This window comes from Lithobates pipiens, unplaced genomic scaffold (assembly GCF_037356315.1).
Source record: "Lithobates pipiens isolate NorthernLeopardFrog02 unplaced genomic scaffold, aLitPip1_a1.2 Scaffold_8, whole genome shotgun sequence".
NCBI classification, from domain to species: domain Eukaryota; kingdom Metazoa; phylum Chordata; class Amphibia; order Anura; family Ranidae; genus Lithobates; species Lithobates pipiens.
Genome location: NW_027507903.1, coordinates 67,559,834 through 67,587,569, shown reverse-complemented (window position 1 = coordinate 67,587,569; position 27,736 = coordinate 67,559,834). Strand labels below are relative to the sequence as shown.

The window sequence follows — 27,736 nt, the reverse complement described above, 5'->3', positions numbered from 1 at the left end:
TATAGGTTTTTTCCTCTTTTTTTTTTTTCGTTTTTCAGTTTATCTGGTCGTTCATATCTGCCCCTGAATTAGTTCAGTTATAGTCAAATTTATAAAATGTTTTGTTTACAAATAAAGTATTGTGTTATAGATTTGGGGCTATTTAGCCCCTCATTACCTTGCTGTAATCAATGTTTAGTTACTAAATGTTGTGTATACTTGGTGAAATCAAACTGGGTTGTTGCTTTCCCCACATGCTTAGCTAGTCTTTTCCTGGCTGCTTTCTTCTTCTCCCCAGCGGCGGACATGTGACTCCCCTGGTGAGGGTGGTTTTCCCTTGAGGGAACCCCCCCTCTTGCATTGCCGATGTTTTGGGCTTTCCTGCCCATTCGCAGTAGCGTGGTACCACACATCTGTGCAGTGCAGAGAGCCAGACAGGATGACGTCACGTGCACTGCAGATCTATTTCTGGGGCGGGGGGGGGGGGGGGGGGGTTGTGACCGACAACTAAGAGTAAGGTAAGATTGGGACTTAACAACTAAATCTTGGTGAGTTGGCTTCCTACCTCTTCCCGCATGGACGCTCTGTTTGTCCTAGCTTTATAGGCCTGACTGACTCCAATAGGCTTGAGCTTGGCTACATATAGAGGAACTCCCTTACCAGGCTATTGCTCCATGTGAACTGAACGCTCAGCTTGTAACTAGTCATTGGTGTTGTAGAATTACATCATATTCCAGCCACCACCACTTCAGATACTTTATCTATGGTTGCTTGCCTCTCCTCATTTGCCTGTTGTGCTTCTCTCTCCCAACTGGAGTTATGTACACATTCTTTGAATCTATTTTTAAAGCTATCTAATCAGGTAGGTTATAATCCTTTTAACCATTATGTATACCTGCACTCCCCCCTCCTCCTCACCACCCATTCCTCCTCACCCCCAAACCCCCTCTTCCTCTCTTTCCTTATTTCCCCTTTCCCCTTTTCCCCTTCCCCTCACCCTTCTTTTCCTGATTCTGGTCATTTTTACTCCCTTTCCACATCAACTACCCATTTTTCTTCCTTCTTCCCCTCCTCCTTTCCCTTTCTTCCCCCTTTTTTTTCTCCCTCCTAGAAGCTATTAGCATTTTTTCTGCTCCTAGACGCTAAATAGTGTTCTTCTGTGTCCATCTACTTTTGGGCTATTAGCATTTTTTGAGCTTCAGCATCTGGGAGCAGAAAAAAAAATGTTTTTATAGAGTTTTTCGGAGCATGTTTTATATTTGAATGTTTCAAATCAGGATCACTTTAAATACTGACTATCCTGGATAAATTGTGTCTGAGGCACTTGTCACAAAATCTCACATTCTCCGGGCGAATGTTGGTGTTCCCAATGTCCAAGAAAAGCAGACATACAGTGGTTGATCTTGGTATGTATTCATTTAAAAATAAATAAAATGTAGTTTTGAATGTAACTAGTTTAGGTACCGGAATCTTTCTTAAGATAAACTTCCTGTAATCTCCTGCACAGCACTAAGGCAGTTAGGATCATGTGATAATTGGATGAGAGTAGATTGAGTAGGAGGATGACTTCTAACAGTGTTCTGCTGCTCCTTCATTATTTAGTCACAGGCCTGGGTGGCCCTGAACAAGCTGTGCTACTGCTGCACTGAAATTAATGTAGAAATATAGGCAAAACTTTTTTTCCCCTTTTGGATAGAATATCAGATTTTTTTTTTCGCCATCTGTATCCCATTGCAGAGATTTCCCTTCACTTCCTGTCCTATAGACAAACAGGAAGTGAGAGGAAATCCCTACAAATTAAGAGCATTTCTTGGGGACCCCCAGGTCACCAGAACTGGTGTACTCTCTATAACTTTTCTGGGGACAACCCAAAATTTGTGATGGTTCTGATCCATCTCCACTCTATCCCAAACAAAAAAAAAAGTTTTGCCTTTAGTTCTACTTTAAAGCTATGGCTGTGCATTGTGACATCGATGCCTGCATCACACAAAACAATACCCATTGGCAAGCAAAACAATTTCAATTACTGCAGTTCACTTCTTGCCTTGAGTTCAGCTTTAATTAACCTATTGTGTTGCACGTGTTTTGCATGAAAATCAATTATTAGCACTTGAATGCTTTTAGACCTGTGCTAATGCTGTGAAGTTTATGCTATAGCTTGTGTGAATTTGATTTGTGTAATGTAGATATTAGAAGCGGATGACACATTTGTCTGGGTGTGAAGTGTGCTCTAGTTTAAGATTTAAAGGAATCTTGGTAAAGGTGTCATGTGAATGTGAACAACTGGTAAATAGCTTATGAATGCATGTATTTGTATTAGAAGTATATTTGTTTATAGCTTTAACTGATGATTTAGGCCTTGGACCAGCCTTTCTCAACCTTTGAACATGGAAGAACCCTTGAAACACCTCTTCGGTCTCAGGGAACACTTGCTAGTAATTACTAAGTCTGCAACACGTAATACATTAGCATGATAGCCAGTGAAAAGAATGCCCCTTACATTGGTGGTCAGTGAGAAGAATGCCCCTTTGGTGGTCAGTGAGAAGAATGCCCCTTATATTGATTAGTGGTCAGTGGGAAGAATGCCACTTACATTGGTGGTCAGTGGGAAGAATGCCACTTATATTGACAATTGGTGGAAGAAATGCCCCTTACTTTGGTGGTCATTGGGAAGAATGCACCATGCATTGGAGATCAGTGGGAAGAAAGCCCCATACATTGGTAGCTGGTGGGAAGAATGCCCCATACATTAGTGGTCGTGGGAAGAATGCCCCATACATTGGCAGCCGGTGGGAAGAATGCCCCATTACAGATGGCTTAAAAGATTATTGGTGTCAGTGGTTATTTATCTAAGAGTCAGAAATTGCTCAAGGAACCCTTAGTAACCTCTGGAAGAACCCCAGTTAGGAAAGACAGTCCTTCCCTTTGAACATTTTTCTTGTTCTGATCCTAAAATGCCAGTACTACATACAATTAGAACTTGAGTTACATAGGTTATATTATAGTACTATAGACAGCTAATAAAGTGGGATATCCCCATTTATATCCAACTTTCCATGCCTTGATTGACACAATATGGCGGCAGTCATCTTGAAAGGGACAGGGCTTTGCTTTCTCTTGTCAGTGCTGTTCCCCTGAAGATTAGTGGGGGGAATACTTGGGATACAGCAGGGAAGGTGGGAAAATCCCAAATTCCATCAACGAATGAAGCAGGGAGATGTTTTCACTATGCGTTTTCAAATACCACTTATTTTCCTGCAAGGAAAACAATGAGCATCACAGCAGAGACATCACCAAATCTCACTTTAACTAGCAGTCAGAGGCAGCAGTATCTTAGATATCACAATGCACATTACAGTTATAAAGCTTAAGGCATATCATTTTTCAGAAGGAAGTACAATTTCTAGATGTTCCCTATGACGTAGCAAATCTTCACTTTTTCAGATCAGGTTCACTTTACTCAGAAGCATCATAAGAGAAACAGTAAGGATAATTCTGTGGTTCTATGAAAAGATCAAGCGTCAGACTTAACCATTTTTATTGTAGTGCCCCCACTAGTTGCCTGAGATTTAGTATCATATATATCAAGAATGATGGCTGCAGCGCTTTAATGCGAAAGGTGATGCACATGGTTTTGGGGTTAGGATTGCTACAAATGAAAAAAATACTTTGTCTTGCCTTCGGCTTTCAGCTAGGCCGTAAAATTGTAGTACCTACAACATATTTTATTTATATTAAAGCATGCACAGCGTTTACCATGCATTCCAATGGCTCTAGTTCACACCATGCAGTCAGTTTCCGGTGCAGAAACTGACCGGAAACTGACTGCATGGTGTGAACTAGAGCCATTAGAATACATGGAAAATACTGTGCATGCATTTTTAGTGCAGGAAAAAAGCACACGGAACTGAACGGAACAAGCGCCCTGTAAATGCAATCACATTTTATCCTTATACTTTTTTTTTATTCTGTCTTCCAAATGCAACTCTATTTATTCATTTATTTCATTTTTTTTGGAAAGGGTTATTGTGCTAGCTGATATAGAACCAGCAATTCAGAATTTAAAAACCACTAGTCTAGTACCAAAAGTTGGAGAAGAAAAGGTTGAAATGGTTGAAATGGTAACCTAATTGTTTTTAGTCCTGTCAAAGCGCCGTTCTTTGTATGCATCTTGGTTTGATATTAAAGAGTATTAAAATTCCTCATATATTATCAAGGTTGTGAAAAATGTCACTTCCGAAGTGTACATTCTAGTTGCTGGCTGTGTAAATATTCTGAACTGCACTGCAAACTTTATCCTGGCATTTTGCAATGGAGAGAGAAATGGATTCATTATTATTATAATAGCTGAAAAGTTTCACTTTAAATTCATTCATGGGAGATACAAAAGTGTATTTCATATGTAAATAAGGGCCCGGTGATCACAGTGTTGACTCATCATTGCTGGATTCCTATTTGTTTCACTCAGAAATTTGTTGAGTTTAAAGAACGGTAAAGAAATGGAGATTTAAGCCTTTTCTCACTGTGAAGCAACCAGGGGAAATAATATTTTTAGGCTAAAGATTTCTTTAAATACTTAAACTATTTCTTTAACTGATAAGATAAACCTTATCGTAATTAAGATGGAATCCATTGGATAGGACCCAGGATATCATTAAGGGTGAGCGTGTATAGGGAGCCTCATTTAATTGATTCTCACTCACTTAATGCATTGTCAGATTATTCTGTTTAACTGTGTGTCAATCAGTAATTCGTTCATCAAATAGATGAAGGAGTAATGAGCATTGCAGTGATGTTTGTGAGACCCTCTCTGTATAACTTTCCCACAAAGTGGTCTCTGGCTGCACCCAATGACCACGTTGTATACATTCCTGGTTATAAACGCTCATTTTTTAAGAGTACGTTAAAAGTACTTGGGTATTTAGAAGAGAATTAGACATTCATATACACAAAGGAGTAGTCCTTTCTTTCCACTGAATTACTGTGGTGCACTGCTATGGGTATATCTACTCAATTCGGTTTATACTTTACCACCATAATCAGATAGTTTTCTTATTCAAGACTAAAGTTTGAAAGTTGTAAATATTCAAAATATTGAGGATTCTCTGCACATATATGTTGTTTCAGTGCAATGCATTAGCAGAAATATTCGATCTTTGCTAGAGCTTAATGGTAGAAGACGTGTCTAGTATGTCGTAATCTTTAGTATGGACATCAAAACAGAGTTATGGATGTCTAGGATGCAGATTCATTTTGTTCTGTTCATTTCCAAGTATCCTTGCCAAGTTCTTTGATCTGTGTAAACACGAGTCTGCTGACTTCATGAAATATACTTCTATGCTGTTGGTCCATATTGATTGTTGGAATAGAGACTGAGTGTGGTGTGGCATTTACTTTGCCTGGGGCATCATAAAATCACACAAATCTTTGATACATCACAAATCCAATGCATTTTACATTACAGAGAAGCTATATCTTGTGAAATCTCACACAGCCCAATAATATTTTAGAATTTCCAGATAATTCGTAAGGAAGTTTTATTTTACTTATGCCTCGTACACACGATTGAAATTTTGGCCAGCAAAAGACAGATGAGAGCTTTTCATCAGAAAATGCGACCATGTGTATGCTGCATCAGAATTTATCTGGCTGAATTCCCACCAGCAAAAATTTGAGAGCATGTTCTCAATTTTTCAGAAGGAAGAACTTTCTATCGGAAATTCCGATCATGTGTATGCAATTCCGACATGAAAATACTTACGCATGCTCAGATTCAACTACGAGACGGAAGCTGTTGGCTACTGGCTATTTAACTTCCTTTTTCTAGTCCCGTCGTACATGTTGTACGTCATTGCGTTCTTGCCGATCGGAATTTGGTGTGACCGTGTGTATGCAATACAGCTTGAGCAAAATCCCGTTGGAATTCCGTCGGGAAAACCATCAGAGCTTTTTCCGACCAAAATTCCGATCGTGTGTACACGGCATAAGTCTTTAATCATTTTTTTTTCAGCAAGGCAAAACAGAGAGCAATAGGTATATGAGCATAGTAGCCAATATAATCTATTTGGTTCCCCTTTGATTGGTTTTGGCAAGTGAGAATAATGAGAGCTAACTGTTCATTGGCTGATGCTGGAACATTATTCCACCTGCCTCTTCTTTGTGTCCAGTACAGAAAAGTGTATACCAGTCATGGATTGATTCCTGTCATTTGGTTGGCCTCTGAATTTTTAATCTTTTTGGCATTTTGTATTTAGCCTTCTTGAGGAGGGGAGCTCACCGAGTTTGGAGGTGGACAAATGCTAACTATGACCATAAGAACACCATCCATACAGTCAAACACAGAGGTGGAAACATTATGCTTTGGGGCTGTTTCCCTTCTAAAGGTACAGACCTCCGCATTGAGGGGCCAATGGATGGGGCCATGTATTTTAAAATCTTGGATGAGAAACTTCTTCCCTCAGCCAGAACACTTTCTGCATGACAATGACCCAAAAACATACTGTCAAGACAACAACGGTGTGGCTCAAGAAGAAGCACATTAAGATCATGGAGTGGCTTAGCCAGTCTCCAGACCTTAATCCTACAGAACATTTATGGAGGGAGCTGAACCTTCAAGTTGCTAAGATCGGTAAAAAAGAGTGAATTAAAATCCCTCCTGAGATGTGTGCAAACCTGGTCACTAATTACAGGAAACGTCTTACCTCTTTGCTTGCCAACAAGGGTTTTTCCACCAAGTGCCAAGTCATGTTTTGCTTGGGGATCAAATACTTATTTTAATCACTGAACTGCAACTTAATTTATAGCATTTGTTTTATGCGTTTTTCTAAATTTATGATTGATATTATGTCTCTATCATTTAATATACACCTATGATAAAAAATTATAGACCCTTAATTTCTTTGTAAGTGGGAAAACGTACAAAATCTGCACGGGATCAAATAATTATTTTCCCCACTGTAATTAGTTGGTAAAAGTGAATACCTGAAAATCTGCTCCAAATCATGCTTTCAGTTTTGGCACCATCAAATATAACAATTTTAGTACAACCTTCACATTTCATATGCTTGTGTATGTGTGTATTTATTGTATGTTATATATGTAGGATTTACTTTTAGAAACTTTGTACATTATTCAAAGGCCATGTATATATAAAAAGACAATCAATTCTCTTTGATTCCCTGCAAAGAACTCTCACTGCCCTTATGTAGTAAAGACAAGTACTGCATATAACACTAATATGATCCTCGTAAAACAACATTTTCAGCTATGGCATTTCCATTTGCTTACTACAAGTGATTTTTTTATTGAATTTCCCCAAAATCAGTAGGATCATATCAGACGTATCTGTAGGGCAAAAACAACCACTTCAGGCCTTACTAGGACAATAGAGAACAGCATTTTAATTGCTTTCTCAGTCTTGTGCACTTCTACTTTATTTTTCTCCTATAGAAAAAACATACTATTAAACAATATTATCTGTTTATGGACATCTGATTTTATGCATGTTATCTCTTACCCCATCCAAACCCTATAGATATAAAGTCTAGAGCTGCAAAGCTGGCCACATACATTTTTTATTGGGAAGATCTATCTTCACCTGATGGCACCAATCACTCGAACAGCAAGAAGGAAATTCCCCCCACACCTTCCTCCCCCTTCCTCTTTAGTGGGGGCACAGACCGCAGTATAAACTCAACCAAGGTTCTGAACCTTACCCATTCTATAACACGTGCTTCTATTGCTCTCAGTATCCCAGTTGGGGAGATTTGAATACACCTTGTGTCCTAGTGGCACCACCAGAGCAACCAGACATTTGAATTCACCTTGTGTCCTAGTGGCCACCACCAGAGCAAGAAGTGAAGTCCCAACATGGAACAAAAGCAGCAATAAATGTTCATCAGGGGTTCTAAACCTTTTCACTTTGTCCAACACAAAACAACAAAACAAAGGATTCTTTTGGCTGATGTTCCACTTTTATCTCACAGAGATATAGATTTTATAATAATTGTAAAAGGGGAACTAAACGATAAGACCTTCCAAACAATGCTCTGTTCATATTCACTCCCTATTGTTGAGTACTTTACCCATAACTGCCACTGTGACAGCATTGCACAGCATTAGCTTATCATTTATGCCCAGTGCTATGATTATTTACTTTTAGTCTTTGAGAGATGGGGAGGTTCACTATATATACACTTCCTGTGGTGGCTTGCTAAGCAAGGGGGAAAACAAAAGCATTCAGACAAGACGGGCAACGTCCAATTATTTCCTCCCCTGACATTATTATTATTATTATTATTATTATACAGGATTTTTATAGCGCCAACAGTTTTCACAGCGATTCACAGCAAGAGGGAAGACAGTACAGTTACGATACAATTCAATATAGGAGGAATCAGAGGGCCCTGCTCATTAGAGCTTACAATCTAAAAACACCAGCCGGAGTTTGCTGATACCTTATGACCTTTAGACCATCTCTTGATTTTGCTGAATGTGATGGATCAGGAGACTCATCTAATGTGTTTGGTCATCTTAGTGCTTGCCATACATGGCGGATCTGATGACAATTTCAAGTCTCTGGATTCAGCAAATGTCAAGCAGTGTGCACTATGATTAGAATATAAGTTCTATTTATTCTATAAGTTCTCCACCTAGAAAACAACTGTACAGGTATCTATTTGCTTCTACCCTCTATACTAGCTTAAATATGAACCCATTGCCAAGCTGTTTTGTTTAATCATGTTTGTACCTGCTCACAACCTTTTTAAATCTATGGCCACCACTAGAGGAGTCCTGTATTTCTAATATTCGCAAGTAAATTTACAAATTAAAGCATTGCTTGAGACGACTGAGCGGAAGTGATTAATTATGGAGTGATAAGCAAAAAGGTGCTCATTATCAGAGACAGAAATGTTCTGATATAGAAAAATCTCTAGGCAATCACAAGCCTTCCCCTTATCCCATCAGAAATGTATTGCACTTCATATGTGCCACGGTAGAGCATTGGCTTCTTGGCCTTTGTATATTGCATTCATAACTACGTTTTCCATGCAACTGTCAAAAAAAGTGCACACTACACTTTTTTGTGATGTGGTACAGTTTACACATACTATGCAATGTCCCACTCAATCCAGATGGCTAAAAATTGGATAAAAAACTCCATTTATTTTGAAAGACTGTGTCTATAGTAGACATTCTTCATCTGGCCAACTTTGTCATCAATCATGCACTGTTATGTGGCAGTGTCAATATTTGGTAGGGGTGCAACCAATTACATGGCAGCGCTGCCCCGTGCCTAAACTTGACCCACTGATGACTCCATCAATGTAAATTGGAGGCAGAAAGCAAGAAGGTCAATGGCCGGCACCCATGAGGCTGGGGAAAAAGAGAAGGTACTATCACATGTATATGGAAGTGCTTTGTTGCTTTTAATCAGGAGTTATGTATATGCTAAAGGTACATTAGTCCCCTACCTCCACTTATTGCTCCATACTAAAATATCCATTTAAGATCCCTGAATTACTTTCTGATATCCGGAATAGGGGGCAGGGCTCTGACAGTTTGGTGGTGACACATAAAGAGCAAAAAACTTGACTTTAAGTCCGTTGTGAAAGAAAAAAGAAGACAAGCACCTTTTCAGTAATTTCAAAATCAATCATGCACCATGAAAAACATTTTAAATCTGAAGTGCACACAACTTTGTTTTAATTGCAAAAGGGAATGATTGATGTGCTGTTTCTGCTTTTAGGTGTAGAAATGTTTCTGTCTAGGAAACAGACCACTAGCTTTTAGCTGGCAAAACTTGGTGCCGATCCCAGTGTCAACTTGTTTTCCGATCTCAGGCCTCCGGCAAAAATAATATTATAAGCTCAGTGGAGCAGGGAATCGTTTTTGCCTGCAAAATTTCCAAATGCACTAGCGGCACTTTATGAGGGGAAAAAATGTGATATTATTAAAACTCGTTCTTTCTAATAGGAGAATTTTGTAGACTGAGCACATATAATAATCTTTGGTTTATACATTATTCAAAACTAAATTTAAAAATAAGAGTGCAGTTATCTTGGGTTTTAGAGGGTTTTTCACATGAAAAAGATGGTACAAAGTGCTTTTATTAATCAAAGCAGCATTTAGTTCTCAGAGTAAGTTAAATGAAGCACTAAGCACCAACATCATTAAAAAGCACTGAATCTATTTTCAAGAATTTCTGCCAGCTTGTTCCCGTTCAAGGGGGAAGGATGGGTTTTCTGTAATATTAAAAGCTGGCAAACAGCTGAAATATAACTAGCGGTACCAGAAGCCAATTAAGATCAAAGCAGAGATTTTCAGTAGTGCGGCTTCGTCGTTTCAATATTAAACAATTTTTTTTCGCTTTGACATAGATCAAGAGGTGTTAATGCAGATTCTTTGAAACAAGTCAAGTAGTGTTTTTAAGTGACAGAATGGGCATTTGTTCTATCGCACTCAATTAGTATCATGCCCCGGAATTCTCTGTATTTCTCCAATGCTGTATCTGATGTATCTGTTGCTGACAAACAAGAAAAGCACTGTAGGCTTTCATTGAAGAAGACGTGTCTGGAACAGAGAGAGAGAGAAGAAGAGACTAAGTACACAGTTATGTAGAACAAAGCACACACATTTGTATTCCTCCCTCCTACATAATCTGAAGAAAACATACACATGTATTTGATCCGAAAGGCGGCAGATGTTACTTCTCTATAAATGGTAATAAAATGGTCATGCTAGCGATCGAGAGACTTTGATGAGCAAACTGGAATATTAGGACATGTTTCTGTAGTTACAGTGCAGGCTGATAATGAGCAGTTGCAGGAGACAAGTGAAATCAATCAATGGAGTGCTAATGCTTTGCTGCAAACAGTGCGGTTCTGCTGAAAACGAAGAATTTACTCTGTTTATATTTAAACTCCAGTTAAAGTGGTTGCAGCCCTAAGAAAAAAAAAAAGATCCTGCTCCTTTAAAGCAAGATATACAGCACAGTGCTTGTGCTGTGTAATTTGTTCCTCTATGCTGTAAAATACCTGGTTGGTCCTGCCTGTTCCTGTGTTTCCCTTAGTTTGCCGACCATGCTAATCATGGCTGCTGATCCATGACACCGTGGTCAGTTTACATGCCTCTCTCATCCCGCTTTCTCTCCTCTCTCCCCCTCCTGCCTGTTAGTTCAGGAGTCTGTGTGTGAGCCGTCTCCTCCGTTCCCCCCTTGCCCCTCCTTGCTGCTGTGGCTGTCAAATCACTAATCACAAATCCTGGAATTTCCTCTTTTACAGAAATCAGTGTTTCCAAAATTATGCAGCAAAATACCTTATTTTAGTACACGGCGGTGTTCTCATGTAACCTCCCACTGACACCTGCATAATAACTAAGAATATGGAAGTATTTTATTATATTTTAAAGCTGGCCTTAGATTTATTTTATTTTTTTTGTTCAACCAACGCATTCCTCTAGCCCAGGGGTCTCTAAACTTTCTAAACAAAGGGCCAGTTTACTGTAATTCAGACTGTAAGAGGGAGACTAGTTCCCCATTGTTGGTGTCAGTGAAAGGAATAGCACCCAATTGTTGGTGTCAATGAAAGGAATAGCACCCCATTGCCGGTGTCAGTGAAAGGAATAGCACCCCATTGTTGGTGCCAGTGAAAGAAATAGTGCCCCATCGGTGTTAGTGGAAGAAATAGTGTCCCATCGTTGGTGTCAGTGGAAGGAATAGTGCCCGAACGTTGGTGTCAGTGGAAGGAATAGTGCCCCATCGTTGGTGTCAGTAAAAGGAATAGTGCCCCATCATTGTTGTTAGTGGAAGAAATAGTGCCCCAACGTTGGTGCAGTGGAAGGAATAGTGCCCCATCGTTGATGTCAATGGAAGGAATTGTGGCTTATTGCAGGTGTCAGTGGCAGGAATAATGCCTCAAGGGCCAGATAAAGGCAAGCAAAGGGCCACAGTTTGGGGACCACTGCTCTAGACACACAAATTAGGTAGATGGAGGAATACCCCACTGCAGCATTGTATTCTGACGGCTGGACTTGCCGCTGTCAAGATACAATGATCGATGGCTGCAGCTGCTGATTGACAAAGGTTTCCAGCATGTCCTTCCACAGACGTCAAACAAATAACTTGATTTCTGTTGAGCAGGGATAGCTTTAGATTGATCGAAATTCAACCAGTCTCTGCTAAACCAGTCGAATTTGAGTCAGTCTATGACCAGCTTTAGTGCTCAGAACTGTATGAAGCGCACCTGTGACGGCAGCACGCTGGAGATGTGGGCCACTATACGACAGTGCAGTGGTATTGGTCTCCTGCGATCTGCCACACCCCCTGCACAGTGCTCCAACAACACTACTCAGGATAGGAGTACTGTGAAGGAGGCCGGTCAGGGCACAGTAGACTACAAAAAATGTAGTAGTTCTCTGTCCGTATTAAAAAAAAAAAATTATTGTAAAAAACGTGTAGTACAAAACAGTCAACATTCCTATTTAACATAACAATGTTTCAGACCATGTCTAGCCCTTTATCAAGCTAGAAATAAACTGTTTGCTCCTAGCTTGACAAAGGGCAAGACACGGTCCAAAAACTTTACTATGTGAGATGGAAGCTTGACTGTTCTGTACTGCTGCACTTTTAAAATAAAGTGAAAGAGCTTTTAATAGAGACAACGACCTGTGTGTGTGGTTATACTATGTTTTTGAAGGCTTTGGGTTCCTCCAAGTTGTTGAAGGAGATTTTATCATGGCACCAGGCAATAAATATTATTATTCCCTCTGAAATAAAAGTACTTTGGACCACAAGAGTCCCAGCACCACAACACTCTGTGTTCTTAGCACTAAAACATAAACAAAGCCCAATTCTTTACTTGTTAAGCAGCCTGACATCATAACAATAAAAAAAGACTTACATTGGTCATTAAAGAGGCTTGTCACAAGTGGGCCTATGCAAGAATCTGATTGTTCATTTTAAAATGATCACAGTTGTTCAGGGTTCCTTTATGAAAGATTTATTTTTGTCTCCCTTTTAAAGATTTATTTACTATTTATGGGTTTGAAGAGTTAAGGGTTAGAGGTCATATGACTTTTAGAGCTTGGGTGAGCCTTAGTTCACATAGCATGCATTGCAGTTTAGGGTCAGGATCGCAAAAGCAGCCTGCGTTGTCGTATTTTTAGACTGAGTATTTTGATTCATGCTTAAACCCAAATGTGACTTTCTCTGTAATCTATGTCCTGTCTATTATGCTGCAGCTTAATTTCACAGAGCTGAGAGTGCTCTGCAATACAAAGAAAGGGCAAGGAGTTTCATTTTACGTACCAGTGGTGCTCAGTGGCCATATAAAAGTATAGTGCAACTCATGCGGTTTTAACATATGGGTGTGTTACATATTTTATTATAATTTAAGAGGTTTTGATAAATTCTATTACTCTATTTGAAGCCCTTATGATTTTTGGCATTCTTTGGATTGTGGACCAAATTATGTTTTCCATGATATGGATATATGTCTGATGCCCGGTTGACTTTCCTATAATTTGAGTTCAATTAATTTGCTGGTAAATGCTGTTTTGATGGGTAGAGGTGCACGTGGCGTCCTTCACTTGGCATTTCAGTAAGACGATTCATCTATTGCTCACATATTTATGTACTGAGAGAATGGAAGAATGGAATGAGAAAATTGAGAAAAAATCTATAGGACATTTTCCTTTGTCCACAAATACTTCCAGGTAGCCAAACTCCTCTGCTCTGCCTAAACAGCAGAGGGGTCTGCAGGTTAGAAAAGGACACTCAGTGGGTCCTCTGGCTTTTTCAAACTGTGTATGTGCATTGCACTCTTTCTAGTCGCAGCAGCTGAGCTTAGCGGTGTGCTACAGCCGCTGTTAGAGGGAAATTGAGCGCACTGCATTGGTGCATAGTTTGAACAAATGAGAGTGTCCGCTGGGGGCCCACTTCTAACTGTTGACCCATCCTGCTGTTTAGGCAAGATGGAGACGACTGGGAGTATTTGTATTCGATCTAGCAAAATTAAGTGGAAAAGGAGCATCTTTTTGGAAATGTGAAGGAAACATGAACGAACCCTTTAAATTTCCAGTGCGCATGAAAGGCTTGTATAGAGAGGCAGCATGGGTTATTGGCCCACATGGGGTGCTCTCTGATGCTCAGTGCAGAAGACATGTATTGACCAGATGGCTTATTACAGTTGAGTGAAGGTGAAGCTTTTGCTTTGTATGATACTGCATGCCATTGAAATACACACAGGATATGATGTCTGTGTCCGCTGATGCTGCACTCTTTATTCACTTGAATTGCTCTTCCCGCAGAACCCCTTAGCTGGACAGAGCAATGGAATGCCAAGAGACATCACTTAGGCGCTGGCTGTGTGTCTACATCAAGTCAATATGTCTGGACAATATAAAGCTATTTCTCTTTTAAGACTGAATGTCATCCGTGAGTTCTGTCTTATTCTTCAAATTGTATTAACATAACCCATGTACTTTCCAACCATGAAATTCTAATACTGAGTGAAAATACTTTTTAATTAAAAACGAATGTATATTCTTACCTTGAACTACTCTGCTAGTTTGCTGGCTTAAGTTCTCTTTCTTACCTACAGTAAGCACAATGGCTTTCCATGTAGGTAAAGGTGGAAGGTATAGGCAATATGAACTACAAGTAATACTTCCAACATCTGTTAACTCTGTCGACATGTCAGTTAACATTCATGTTCTGCGGTGCCCGTGCAGCGAGATTTCTGCTGTGTCTGCTGTTTGCAATGTGTGAGCGCCAAAGAAAAATCACGGTATTTGCTTTGTATTTTGTTTTACTGTCAACAAAACATGGTTGAAGGCACGTTCGGTTAAAATAAACACGCTGCCATCATGACTGTCTAACAGTGCATTTTATTATTTTGTTTTCTGTAGCAGTTCATGTTTTTATAGGTGTTTTGATTTAAGTTCAGCACATCTATATAGTAAATTAGAATTGTCTGGTGTGCTCTGTGCAGAGTTATGGCTCTATAGTGATCAGAGTTGAGGGAAGAAATTGCTGTCCATTTGTGAACTAACCAGACGCAATATACGTTTCACCCAGCACGTAGAATTGCTAGTCAGGACGTGTTATACGAGTACAGTAGAGGCTGAGAGCAAATACACTACATACATCTGCGACTGAACAATGGGATAACATTAAAAGGGAAAATACAATAGTTTGTGGCCTGTTTTTTTTTTTTTTTTTTTTATTTCAACAAATATACATTTAAAGCTGAAGTATGACCAACATGATTTTTGTATATTTGTATGGTAAAAAGAAGTAGTGTGTCCCATCTCTAGCTGTTGCAGGGTCTGTTAAAACGTTTTTACTTTTATTCAGCCTGCTGAATGTCTGGAGCGGAAACTTAAGCCTCTTACACATGGGTTCAATATAAACTGGTCAACATTCGGCTCGTGTGTATGGCAGCCAATCTGACAGAAGCCGGCTTCTGTCGAAGGCTCATGGCCGAAAAAGATCCGCCGACTGGAGAGTTCTGGCGGGGGGGGGGGATCCCAAGGGGGGAGGGAGGGTGTACCTCTGTCAGAACACAGTAGCACAGCAGAAGAGATTGCTATACTAACTTTGGAAAATTAGTACAGTGGCTCCGATGTGAGCCACTGCAACATGTTCAACATGCTGGGATGAATGAAAAAAACTTGTGGTGTGTACAAGGCTTTAAAGTTCCAGACTGGTGTTCCTAGAGTATCTGACTGCAGCGGCCGATCATTTTTCAACATCCACACCCCCTTCAGTAAAGACCCCCCCTTTTCAGTACAGATGTCCCCAGTGTAGCCACCCAAATAACAATCCCCCCCCCATTACAGATGCACTCAGCACAGTCCAAACCCCTCGTCCAAGCCTAACCTCTAAGGACAGACCCACCAATTATAGATTCCCCCTCCCAGCCCTCAGTACAGACTCCCTACCTAAGTTTGCATTCTTTCGAGTGCTGATTAGAATTTAGCCTGCCTGTGTTACGCCCCTTGTTACCATAAAAGTACAATTGTAATATTAATGTGATACCTATGTAACCATGTGTATAAAAAACTTCAATTGCGTCAAACAAACAGAACAGTTGTTTTGGAAAGATGCTGAGTGTATCTTTTTGTGTCTGTTCTCTACTGCCGTAGTTAATATTAATTTAAAACCACTAATCAATATGAGGATAGGAGTTGCCTATCTATAACATTTCAAGAACAAAAGTAAAGAACATACTTTATTTGCCTTTGGTAAATCAACTCCACAGTCTTGCATACATGGATGTGCTCACCATAATCTCTGCTTGTGTTGACCATCCCCTGAACACCTTGGTCAAGCGTTGAAGCCATGGAGAGACTGTGCACTTTTCTGGTCACTAAACTAAACAAGACTTTAGTTTTCAAGTTTGAAAAAAGGGTATTTTCTCTTCATTTATATGCCACTTTAATAAGATCAGCCCATATTTCAATAAAGTAATGGAACTGACAGAATTGTACATGGATTTGTAACAAATAACATTTAACCCAGTCGCCCGTGTAACATGAATTGTTATTGTAGATAAATCCACAGGGAGAGTACTGATAAATTAGCGGTTAAAATTGACAAGTGACAAAACATCATTTGTCTTCTTTCAACAGTGAAGGTGATATCTGTGCATTTCAAATAATGCCTTTCCCAGCGAGCTGAACTGTGAAAATAACAGGCAACGCTTGTGCAAACGTGCTATTCCTCCTAAATCCCTTTTTATAACAGCCTTGCAGCACACCGGGAGATTATTCCCCATTGCTTTAAAACAAAAAAAGTTTTTTGTTTTTTTTATACTGTATATGGCAATTATTGGCTATGTGGATTGGTTGTAGGGCAATCCTCAGCATGTAGCGTACCTTTCGTGCAGTCCCACATGCGTGCGTAGTAAAAGTCTTTCTGAATAAAACAAACAATTTGTTAAGTCTTTACTGGGAGCATTCCAGACCTGATGACATTTCAGCACGAGATCTCTCTAGAATACAATTTGATCCGTAGGAGAGAATATTTGGTATTACAAGCATACATCGAGGTAAAAGGTTTCATACTTTCCAGTCCCACTGGGAGATCTAGGTTTGCCAGTGGAATGTTCAGAATCATGTATGGTGTATTCTAAGCAGACAGCAATAAGTGCCTGCAGCTTGTCTGCATATATGCCGTGCCATGCAGGGAACAAATTAAAATCGTATGTCAAGACTAAATCAAACAGCCCATATGCTATACATGCACAGATTCCTGTGTTATATCCCTTTTAATGATATGTAAGTTCAGAAAAATACTTGGTGATCTGCCTGAAATGCACTTGACTCTTAATTTTCTATTCTGGGCTGACAACACACAGCTTTTGAATGGACTGAGTGATGTCTGCCCCATTCATTGTATGAGCCACATGTACAGGCAATCTAGAGAAGTTCATGTCGAAAGCAGTGCTTACAAGAGTTGAATTTATCACTTTGCTCATTTAGTTCACAGTACCAGGTTCTCTTTATAGCCCATCACCTCACCTGCTAATACTTATTTTCCAATACTAACCCCCCCCCCCCCCCCCCTCCAAAGCCCCAAGTATGCTCTTTTTTTGGACTTTGACAGCGCTTATACAGTGCTAAGAACCACATTGCATTGCCTTGTCCTGGAGAACAAGCACCCAAACACAAAAGAGGAAGGGGAGGAGAAGGTCATTAGTTCCTCCATACCCAAGACGATTTTTTTTTTTTCGTTCATCAATACATTTGAGATGTAAAAGGAATCTCCAAAATATTTTCTTTGGTATGATGTTTTTCTTACTGGTTTTGGGGTAATTTTAACAATAGAACATTTGACCATTGCTCAGCAGGACAAGGGGACCACCAATAGCCTTTCATGTAGTAGCCATGTTGTAAAGCCAAGATTCCCTTGTTATAAAGAGTGAAGGGTTTATGTTCCTTTTAGCATAACAACCCTGAGTATGGAGCAGGTTAAAAAATATGTGCAACATATGGGGGGGGGGGGGGGGGTGGGGATTTACTAAATCTGGTGCAGCTGGGCATAGTAACCAATCAACCAATCAGCTTCTAACTTTAGCTTGTTCAATTAAGCTTTGACAAATAAACCTAGAAGCTGATTGGTTACTAAGCACAACTGAACCAGATTCTGTGTGCACCAGTTTTAGTAAATCCCCCAATAAGGTTTACCTGTTATCTGACCTACTAAGAAAGAGAGTGAAAATTAATGAGACAATGATGTTCTATATTAGTGTTTTGATTTGCATTAGAATGAACTTGCTCAAGGCCCTCTTACGTTGTTTTTTTTTATCTGGCTGCACTTAATCCTACAAATAAATGTTGTATATTGATAATGTGACCAAATACAGATTTGGGATATATTAAACATTGCAGGTTAAAAGCACAAATAATTTATGAATATTGTCTTTCTTTGTAGGTGAAATCTCTTCTTGGAATTTGAGGAGCCATCTATTTAATGAACCATGAGGCTCTATGGGCTTCTTGCCGGCAAAGTGCTGGTAATGGTGTCTTTGGTCTATGCAGTTAGTTTTCCTGAAGACGATGAACCTATCAACTTTATAGATTACCACTGTAAGTAAATGCTTACTTATGTTAAAATTCATTAGTTGCCTGTACAAGTTAATATTAGAATATACGTCATTTTCTGATTGGTTGCTGTGGGTTCCTGCATTTCATGCCATTGCTGATTGTAATAGGCAATTAAATATTAAGTATAATGCCCTTAAGCCTATATAGGGGATCACTTAGTTTAATATGTGTCAGCCCTAGAGTTACTTAAAGTTGATGTGTCCTAGTAGAAAATATGTCATTTGAGGGGGATGTAAGTCACATTTGCTGACATTGGTCATATTTTATTCATTTATATTCAAGACTCTGCTACAGGGATTAGTCCAAACCCTTCTACACCTGGTATATACAGCTAATCAATCCTGTATATTGATTCTTGAGCCGTGTAATCCAATGTGATGGTGTTTCCCATTTTAACTTGCAGATTCAAGGCAATATCCAGTATTTAGAGGACACCCTTCAGGCAATGAATCACAGCACAGCTTGGACTTTCAACTGATGTTAAAAATTCGAGACACACTTTATGTTGCTGGAAGGTAATTTCCTTTAATCTCTTTATTTAAATTGGTCTTGTATTTTTATTCTAGCAATTCGTTTTTTAACACACATGAAAAATCTTCTGTTGAAATGAAAACAGTGATCTCTATCAGCATTTTGTGTTTCATGCTTAGAAAGTAATGGAATGGTAATAAAGATCTACCAAGTCACACTGAGCTGCCATGTGATACACTGTGTTCCAGCCTGCCTTCGCTGGCTTCTACCATACAAAGCTTATCACAAGAATGACAAGAAAGGGAAAATATTTCTTTGGATTGTAGCTCTTTTAGTTACTGCTTAAGACGCTCTAATAAAGCATGCAACAACAGCATGAATAAACGAGAATGACTACAGTCAGGTCTATATCATATTAAAAAGTTGTCATATGCCTAGGGAGTTGCTATGCTCTGGGGCAGCATAAAGCAGTTTAATTTTTAGCATTTAATTCATGTTCTTTCTTGCTTCTAAGGGCTAGGTCACAGGAAGGATATTAAGCAGCTACAGAATTGATGTTCTTCCACTTAAAAAAATAAATAAAAAAATCCAATTGCAGTTAATGAAAGGTCTGTGGTGTAGCGATTCCAGCCATTTGTAACTCTGTTATCGAGCAATTGACTTTTTGCAGCATGTGCAGTTTCACTCGCTATCTATGCAGCTGCTACTGATCATAGGACACCAGCAATGTGTAGCTGCAAAGACATGTACTTATTTACGTATTTGGCTACAGAAGAAATATTATTGTAGTCCAGAGAATATAATCTGAGACATTTGTAGCTGATACAGAGTTGCTAGTTTGCCGCCTTGGGCCAGTACACACTGGTGCTTTTGTGCTAAAAGTGATAAAATGTGCATGTTGACATTACCATGAGCAGGCAAGGTGTATCACTGCTGTACATTGCAATGCCATGTGTTTTGAATAGCACCCCAAAGCACTTTAGTGCACTTGCTTTGGGTGCTGTGGTGCATTGCTCTAAAAAAACTGCTATGCACAATTTCCGGTATGTTGAGGCAGATAAAATAAAGGTAATGCATTGGCATGAACCAAACTCTAAAATGCTTGTATAATTGATAGGCTGAACTGGTTCCCCATAGGCTCATGTCTTAACGTGTTAACATGTATCACATACTAGCACATTACAGCAGACTTGCCTATACCCCGGATCCCTCCAGTGGCACCCTGCCACCGGTGACAGGGACTCCATCTTCCCCCTGTCTTCCTTCTGAATTCACAGGCTCCAGCCATTTGAATGGCCAAGCCACGATGCTGTCACTCCTGCGCAAGCTTGCTCAGTTGATGGCATGCCGTTCATTTAGAGCACAGTGCATGTGCGCCGGTGATGTCACCCTGTTGCTACATATGTAAATATCTCCTAAATGGTGCATGTTTAGTAGATATTCACTATACCTACAGTTTAGCCTTATCATAGGCTTACCAGTAGGTACAAGATAAAAAGCGGAGTTTACTACCACATTAAAGCGGAAGTAAACCCATTGATTTAATAGTTTCAAAAAACAGTTACATTTCCGGCACATGTCAGGAATGTAACCGTCACATTGGATGTGATCTCAACCAAACTGTTAAATCATCCAATGGCTGGTGTCACAACTGATCACATGTGCAGCATCATGGCAGTTGAAGATCAAACAGACGCCAAGATGGCAGCTTCCTTTGCTGAAAACAATAGGGGGGTTTACTTCCACTTTAAGCTTCAAACATATGAATGTTTGGCACCCAGTCAATGCTTCAATTTGAAAGGATATCACATAAGGTTCTTTATCATTACTTTATATTACACTTGGTCACCACAGGGTAGATTCTAAAATACTGGTTGTACAGAGTCCCCTCGTTGTTTGTCAGATGTTCATTGGCAATATTAATTTCTGCCCTACACATGATTGCCCTGCTATAACTGATATGTATTAACACTTCTTTGTTCTTGTTCCTTTATACCCTCAATCTATTGTGTGCCGTTACTGTTTGAAACTGTTACTGTTTCATAATTTCAACAGTATTTCTGAACTTTAAGGCTGGCCATACACAATTCGAATCTCACATCTCAGAACTGTCTGAGATTCAAAACAGTAATGAGCAGGCTAAATGTACCCAACCTGGATACAACCAGCCTGTCGGATGCTCATGTGATTATCTCTAGTGGCTCATATAGCCACTAACAATAATAATGCCCCCCCCCCCCGAAGACATTGACCTGGCAGATGGGGATTCCCTGATGTTGCAGCAATAAAGAAATTCGCTCATTGCATGCCCAGCCTTATGCTGAGTACACACGACCAGACTTTCTGTCAGACTAGGTCCGACGGTCTTCCCTGATTCTGCTGGATCTAGTCTGCCGGAAAGTCCGGTTGTGTGTACGTGGCATAAGAGTTTAAAAATACAAGACCTCATTCAGTTCTATACCACTAGATAAATGACAGTAGTAGACCAAAATAAAAAGCAGTTTATGCGTGATTAGTTGTAATTGATTTTCCTTTCTACAGTTTCCATAAATGAGGTTCATTGTGAATATTTAGTGCTAATTGTACTCTTTTTATTAAACTGTGAAATGGTTCTGAAAAGTTAGCACATTAGACAGAATATTTCTCATAAATATTATGGTGAAATACTATAGCCAAACCCAATTGTCTCTTGGGTAAAACCTGATGATCCCTTTTGTTGGAAATACCTGCATAAGAACTATGATTAAAGAGTCTCTGCAGATAGATGTTTGCTCAACAAGAGCTCACTAAGACAACGACTGGCCCACTTTTATAAACAGATGGAGCTAGAACGCTAGATTGCTCTATCACATGCAAAAAACAATGAAAGCGATACTCTTTTTAAACATTGAAAATGTAACCCAGCAGTTACCTCTCCTTCACTCAGACAAAGAAATATGTCTGGAAGGCAGAACATATGCATTGTCTGTCAAGGGCCTTAACAACACACTTGTCATGCTATGCATGGATAAATCTCTTGCTGGCTCTCCATTTCCTAAAGTGTGCTGTTTTTTCGTCTTCCACAGAGATCAAGTTTATGCCGTAAATTTAAATGAAGTGCACAAGACTGAAATTACACCAAGCAGAGTAAGTGAGCCTGTTATAGGAGGACATTTTAAAAGCGAAGGAGAGGAGACAATTCCATTTACATTTCTATATGCTTGTTTTGCTTCTTCAGAAGTTGACGTGGAGATCGGGGCAAGCAGACCGAAAGAATTGTGCAATGAAAGGCAAACACAAGGTATTTCCAGACTAACCTATTGAAGGCTAGACATCAAAAGATGACGTTGATAGAGAGAGGAAGCTTAAGACTTCTAACGTTTTTTATGTATTTGTGATTCAGGATGAATGCCATAACTACATCAAGGTTTTTGTTCCAAGAAATGACGAGATGATCTTTGTCTGTGGTACAAACGCCTTCAATCCCATGTGCAGATATTACAGGGTAAGAGATTATTCCTAATCTTTCATGTTCCCCAATACACATTACACTTTAAGGGTTCAGCCGAGTGCAGATTTATTATTTTGGGCCAATAGAGGTAAAACTACTTACTGGGAATTCTTAAGACAGACCTATGTGTCGTTTACAAGGAGACAAAAGCCCAACTATCTTCTTAGTACTTCCACCTCCTGTAGTATAGATATAAATTGCATGGTTATTTTTGGGTTTACTAGTTTTTTTTTTTATCATGGTAGGATAGGCCTTATGGTATGATGACAAGGTGAGTGGTGCTGACTACTAGGGATAGTTTGAGCATTATTGGTTCTAGAAAATATTCTTATCCACTGTGTAGACCTCTAATCATTACATATAAATTTACCACAATAAAGATAAGTGTATTCTATGTATGAAAAATCAAATGCCCTTGTGAATAAAATAAAGAGACAGCGCATTTATAATAAATGGATAAAGCAGTACAATAATATATATGATGTTTCAGTTAATCCCCATTAACATGGGTGCCTGGTACAGAGAGTTTGCTGTGTTCAGAGATGGCTAAACACATACAAACCTGCTGATTAGCTGTCGATTGGCCAGGAACATTGCCCTGGATGCACACTCATCATGCAGGGTTGGTCAGAAGCTCTATTCGAATGAACAGCAGCCATGCCGGCCATTGATTTGCACTGTACAGTGCATAGCTTTGCCAATGAAAATCTTTGATTCTCACCAGTCACCACCCATGTGAATGTAGCCTGAATATGACATGTTTTTTTTTATTTTAGTAAATATTCTTGTGCTAATTTTTTTTCTTCATGGACTCACTGCTGTGTTTTGTTGCTTAACTTTTGCAGTTAAGTACTTTAGAATATGATGGGGAAGAAATTAGTGGCTTGGCAAGGTGCCCATTTGACGCTAGACAAACCAATGTGGCTCTTTTTGCTGGTAAGAAACTTTGGCTTGCTTATTTATGACAGATGTGTTTGTTTGATATCATAATTTTAGAGGAGTTTTATTGTAAATTATACTTTACTGAATTAAATATAGCCTTGTGAAAGTAATGATTACAATATATAATAGTGCATTCAGTAGTCAGAATATTTATTCGGCTTGAATAATCTGATAGCTGGCAACGTTTCCGGTAAGCTCTGGCCTTGCATTTTCTTGGAAATGGATTGAACTCCTCAAAGTGGGCACAACTTTTAATTTACTGATCGAGCATAGTTTCACTTTAAAATTATTTTAGGTTGTTTGCCTTTTGCTGCCCTTCCCTGTAAATCAAAGTCTGTCGCTGTACATATATGTATGTCAGTATACGTTCGTACCAATCTGCTAGATGTAAGGAGAGAAGTAGTGGGCAGAATTTTATTATGAAAAAGGTGCAAATATCCTTTAATGAACGTTTTTGTTCATTAAAGTCATTTATATTTATAGAACAGAGAAGGAATCTGGATATCATGGGAATTCAAGGAATTAAAAAAAAAAAAAAAAAAAAAAAAGGATGAACACCGCGCTCAGCAATACAGTGTAATAAGTACAAAAAAAAAAACACAGTATGATACAGTGATGAATTATATTAATGTGATAACAGTCCCAGTCCCACTTCAGTGTGAAATAAAAAGTGCTTGTGCGTTGATTAAAAAACAGTGCTCTGATTCGGTGTGTAGACACAGGTGCCCCAATGGATATGACCATCTATCCCTAGAGTGGTCACTTTCGCTTTGTGGGGATAATGAGACCACTAGATGGTATACTCCAGATCCGCTACACTCAGACTAGTCCTCCATACGTGGGGAGAAAGAAACAGAGGGAGGCTCCCATAGTGAGCCTCCCTTGGTTTATTTTAAAAGATGAAAGTAAAAAAATGTCTGTACACTCACATTTTTAGGTGCCTTAAGCCTGGCACCCGGTGCAAGCAGCATGCATGATGGTAAGGGATCACCGGCCAATCTCGATTTATGGATGCCGCTGGCTCACATTCACATTGCTGCTGGCAAGTCTTTGAATTATTTGATATATTATTATTATTTAATATATTTAGCACAAAGTTTTTATTGTCTTTAATTCAAGGAATTAGCTTGAGAAAGTCAGGAGGGAGGGTTTTTACTCCTATGGGTAGCCAGTGCTGTACTATATTATTAAGTACATGTAAACATTAAATTACTTGAACCTTATCTTGCTGAACCTTTTTTGTTACAAGCCTCACTTTTGTATTTTTTGTATTCATGATTTATGTAACAATGCTTTAAAGCTTTTGTAGTTTTAGTTTTACTGAACAAAGTGTTTTTTCTCTGTATACAATCCAGGTTCAAGTAGATGGTTTAGGAACGTACTTTATGTAATTCATTTACTGAAGATAATTAATTGTTGTTCACTACAGTGCTTTATTTTCAACTGGCTCATCTCACCAGGAGTTTTGCTCTCTCTTTTTCTTTTAGATGGGAAGTTATACTCGGCTACCATGGCAGACTTCCAAGCCAGTGACGCCGTGATCTATCGGAGCATGGGGGATGGATTTGCTCTGAGGACAATTAAATATGACTCCAAGTGGCTAAAAGGTACTCAAGACCTGGCAGTTATTAATGACATAGAGATCAGACACCTACTTGATATGGGAATGAAGCGTGACTCAGTTTAATAGTATTTCTGAGAAATACGATGCATATTAACTACCCTGGATCCTTTTAGGCATGACACAGCTGTATGATGAAACTAAATGTTACATGCTGATACATCAAGGCCCTTACTCTAAATGCATATTTTTCCTCGTTTGCAAAATAGTTCATGATTGATTCCACTGTTTAAAAAAAAAGCTGTAATATAAATCCTTTGAGGCCCTTTTACACTCCATTAGACAGCATTAAAGGCTGCAAAATCAATTAAGATAGAATCCACCTATATTTCTACCTCAGGTCAGGAATATGTAATCTTATGTTAACTTTTTGAATTAGAGCTGCATTTTGCCTTTTCTTAAGTAGTTTGGATAATATACATAATTTTGTCTCCCTGCATTTCCAGAGCCACATTTTCTGCATGCAATAGAGTACGGCAGTTACATTTACTTCTTTTTTCGGGAGATTGCTGTGGAGCATAACAATTTGGGCAAGGTAAGCATTGAATTGGGGGTGTTCCAGTGATTTGAAATTGTGTCATTCAAAGGAATCTCATACTGTATATTTTTATATTATTATATTTCTGTACATTTTAAAGGCAAACTTCAGGCAGACTGCTAAACCCAGAGTTTATACACACATACTATATTTGAATTGTATTTTGTGCCAGTCTGGTCCTCTAAAGTATAATGTATATTGGCAGCACACCAAGAATCATTAAAATAATGTCCAAGCATTTATTTTGTGATCATATAACCGTGGTAAAGTGCAATGTTTTGGAGTTGGATGTTACATGTAGTTACATAGTAGGTGAGGTTGAAAAAAGACACAAGTCCATCAAGTCCTATATGTGTGAATATATGTCAGTATTACATTGTATATCCCTGTATGTTGTGGTCGTTCAAGTGCTTATCTAATAGTCTTTTTAAACTATTGAGACCACCGTTTGCGGAAGGGAATTCCACATCCTTGATGTTCTTACAGTTAAGAACCCTCTATGTAGTTTAAGGTTAAACCTCTTTTCTTCTCATTTTCATGAGTGGCCTGTGTCTTGTTAAACTTCCTTCCGCAGAAAAGTTTTATCCCTATTGTGGGGTCACCAGTACGGTATTTATAAATTGAAATCATATTCCCTCTCAAGCATCTCTTCTCCAGAGAGAATAAGTTCAGTGCTTGCAACCTTTCCTCATAACTAATGTGATCACTGAATACACACTTGGACACTATTTCAATGATTCTAGCAAGAGATACTTTAGCTTATGGTACCAGTTTCCAACTGGCAATTGGTGCAGCACCCATTTACTTCATGCCTTTTTAAGGAACGTGTACAATGAAAATATTATACATAGTCTTGTAGTCTAGACAGAGCAATATAGTTCCTAGACATCGCTGAAAGAAACACTGCAATTAACCAATAAAGCTTGGTCTTAGCATGCTCTAGCCCAGCCTTTTTCAACCAGGGTGCCTTGGCAAAAAGCCAAAAAATTGTCCCAAAATGGGTCAACAAGCCAGTAAATAAATCAAGCCTGCTTTTTTTGTTACACAAAGCCACAGGTTTTTAATGTGCATCATTATAACCTTGGTCACAGTGTGGACCAGGCACTGGCATCCTATAAACCAATGATGTCATTGGTTTGAAATGGATAACTTTGGGTGCCTGCACAGCATCCTTGTTATATATCCACTGCCCCTGTCTCAGTACTGGAATCACATTTGCAGAGAGCAGTAGAGAAACTGAGGGTGAAGAGACCTAGGCTAGTATAGTAGTTGGCACTGGTTTGCAAAGGTGAAGGAATAAATCCTCTCTATTATTCAGTGGCCCACATGTTTTGTTTTACATTTTAAAATAGGTTGCCTCAACATTGACTACCTTGACTGAAAAAAGGCTGAGAAACATTGCCCTAGCCTATGACTGTACAATGTAGAGGGGAGTATACTAATGGGGTCATCACTAGTTGGAAGGGCAATACTGTTGATGGCAGCTGATTTGGCTAACTATTCTGTTGCTGCCCTTTTCAGTCTTGTGCGGGGGATTACAGAAGACTAATATAAAGATAGATTCATGTAGTTATACATGTAATGGTCTTTGTTTCCTACCCTTGTGTCAGATCCCCGGATCCTTGCATTACAGTAGTTTGGGGTGTGGGTCGTAATGCTGTTCTGTCTATATCATAAATGTCTATGGTCCAATATGGTCATAGAATAGAGTGGAAATAGCCACAGAGCATAAATGAATGCACTGACTGTATAAAGTAGTAATACAAAATGGTATCTAGTCTATGACACACATTCATGCACATTCAACTTTACTAGTCACAGTTGAGCAAAAAATAATTTCTGTGTTTCGAGGTTAAGCTGCTTTTCCATTTGCAAATACTAAAAACCTAGCCTGCTTCTTACAACAAGCCAGCACTTGATACATCTCCCTGCTATTATGTAAATATCCATTAGCCCCGGAGCTGTTCATTTTCATCTGCTTCTTAACCACAGTTTCTGTTAAAATTATATTTGATTCAATCTTTTCTCTAATTAATCTTCAAAGCTGGACTTTACCTGACCTAAAAAGACTGATGTACATTGTATG

At 39.1% G+C, this 27,736-nt stretch overlaps 1 protein-coding gene and 1 long non-coding RNA gene across 7 annotated transcripts in view; one reads left to right on the top strand and one right to left on the bottom strand.

Annotated features, from left to right (window-relative positions):
• SEMA6D (semaphorin 6D) overlaps positions 1 to 27,736 on the top strand; it is a 76,438-nt gene that overhangs the window by 29,802 nt on the left and 18,900 nt on the right. For all 6 annotated transcript variants that reach the window (XM_077468450.1, XM_077468452.1, XM_077468454.1 and 3 more), the window contains exons 2-9: positions 18,416 to 18,570; positions 18,992 to 19,103; positions 22,125 to 22,185; positions 22,277 to 22,339; positions 22,442 to 22,543; positions 23,395 to 23,485; positions 24,979 to 25,098; positions 25,559 to 25,647. In XM_077468450.1, coding sequence (XP_077324576.1) covers positions 18,462 to 18,570; positions 18,992 to 19,103; positions 22,125 to 22,185; positions 22,277 to 22,339; positions 22,442 to 22,543; positions 23,395 to 23,485; positions 24,979 to 25,098; positions 25,559 to 25,647 — 747 coding nt within the window. In that variant the 5' untranslated portion in view covers positions 18,416 to 18,461. The remainder of the gene's footprint in view (positions 1 to 18,415; positions 18,571 to 18,991; positions 19,104 to 22,124; positions 22,186 to 22,276; positions 22,340 to 22,441; positions 22,544 to 23,394; positions 23,486 to 24,978; positions 25,099 to 25,558; positions 25,648 to 27,736) is intronic.
• LOC143960147 (uncharacterized) overlaps positions 7,093 to 27,736 on the bottom strand; it is a 349,230-nt gene continuing 328,586 nt past the window's right edge. The window contains exon 4 of the long non-coding RNA XR_013270268.1: positions 7,093 to 10,551. This is a non-coding gene — a long non-coding RNA (uncharacterized LOC143960147). The remainder of the gene's footprint in view (positions 10,552 to 27,736) is intronic.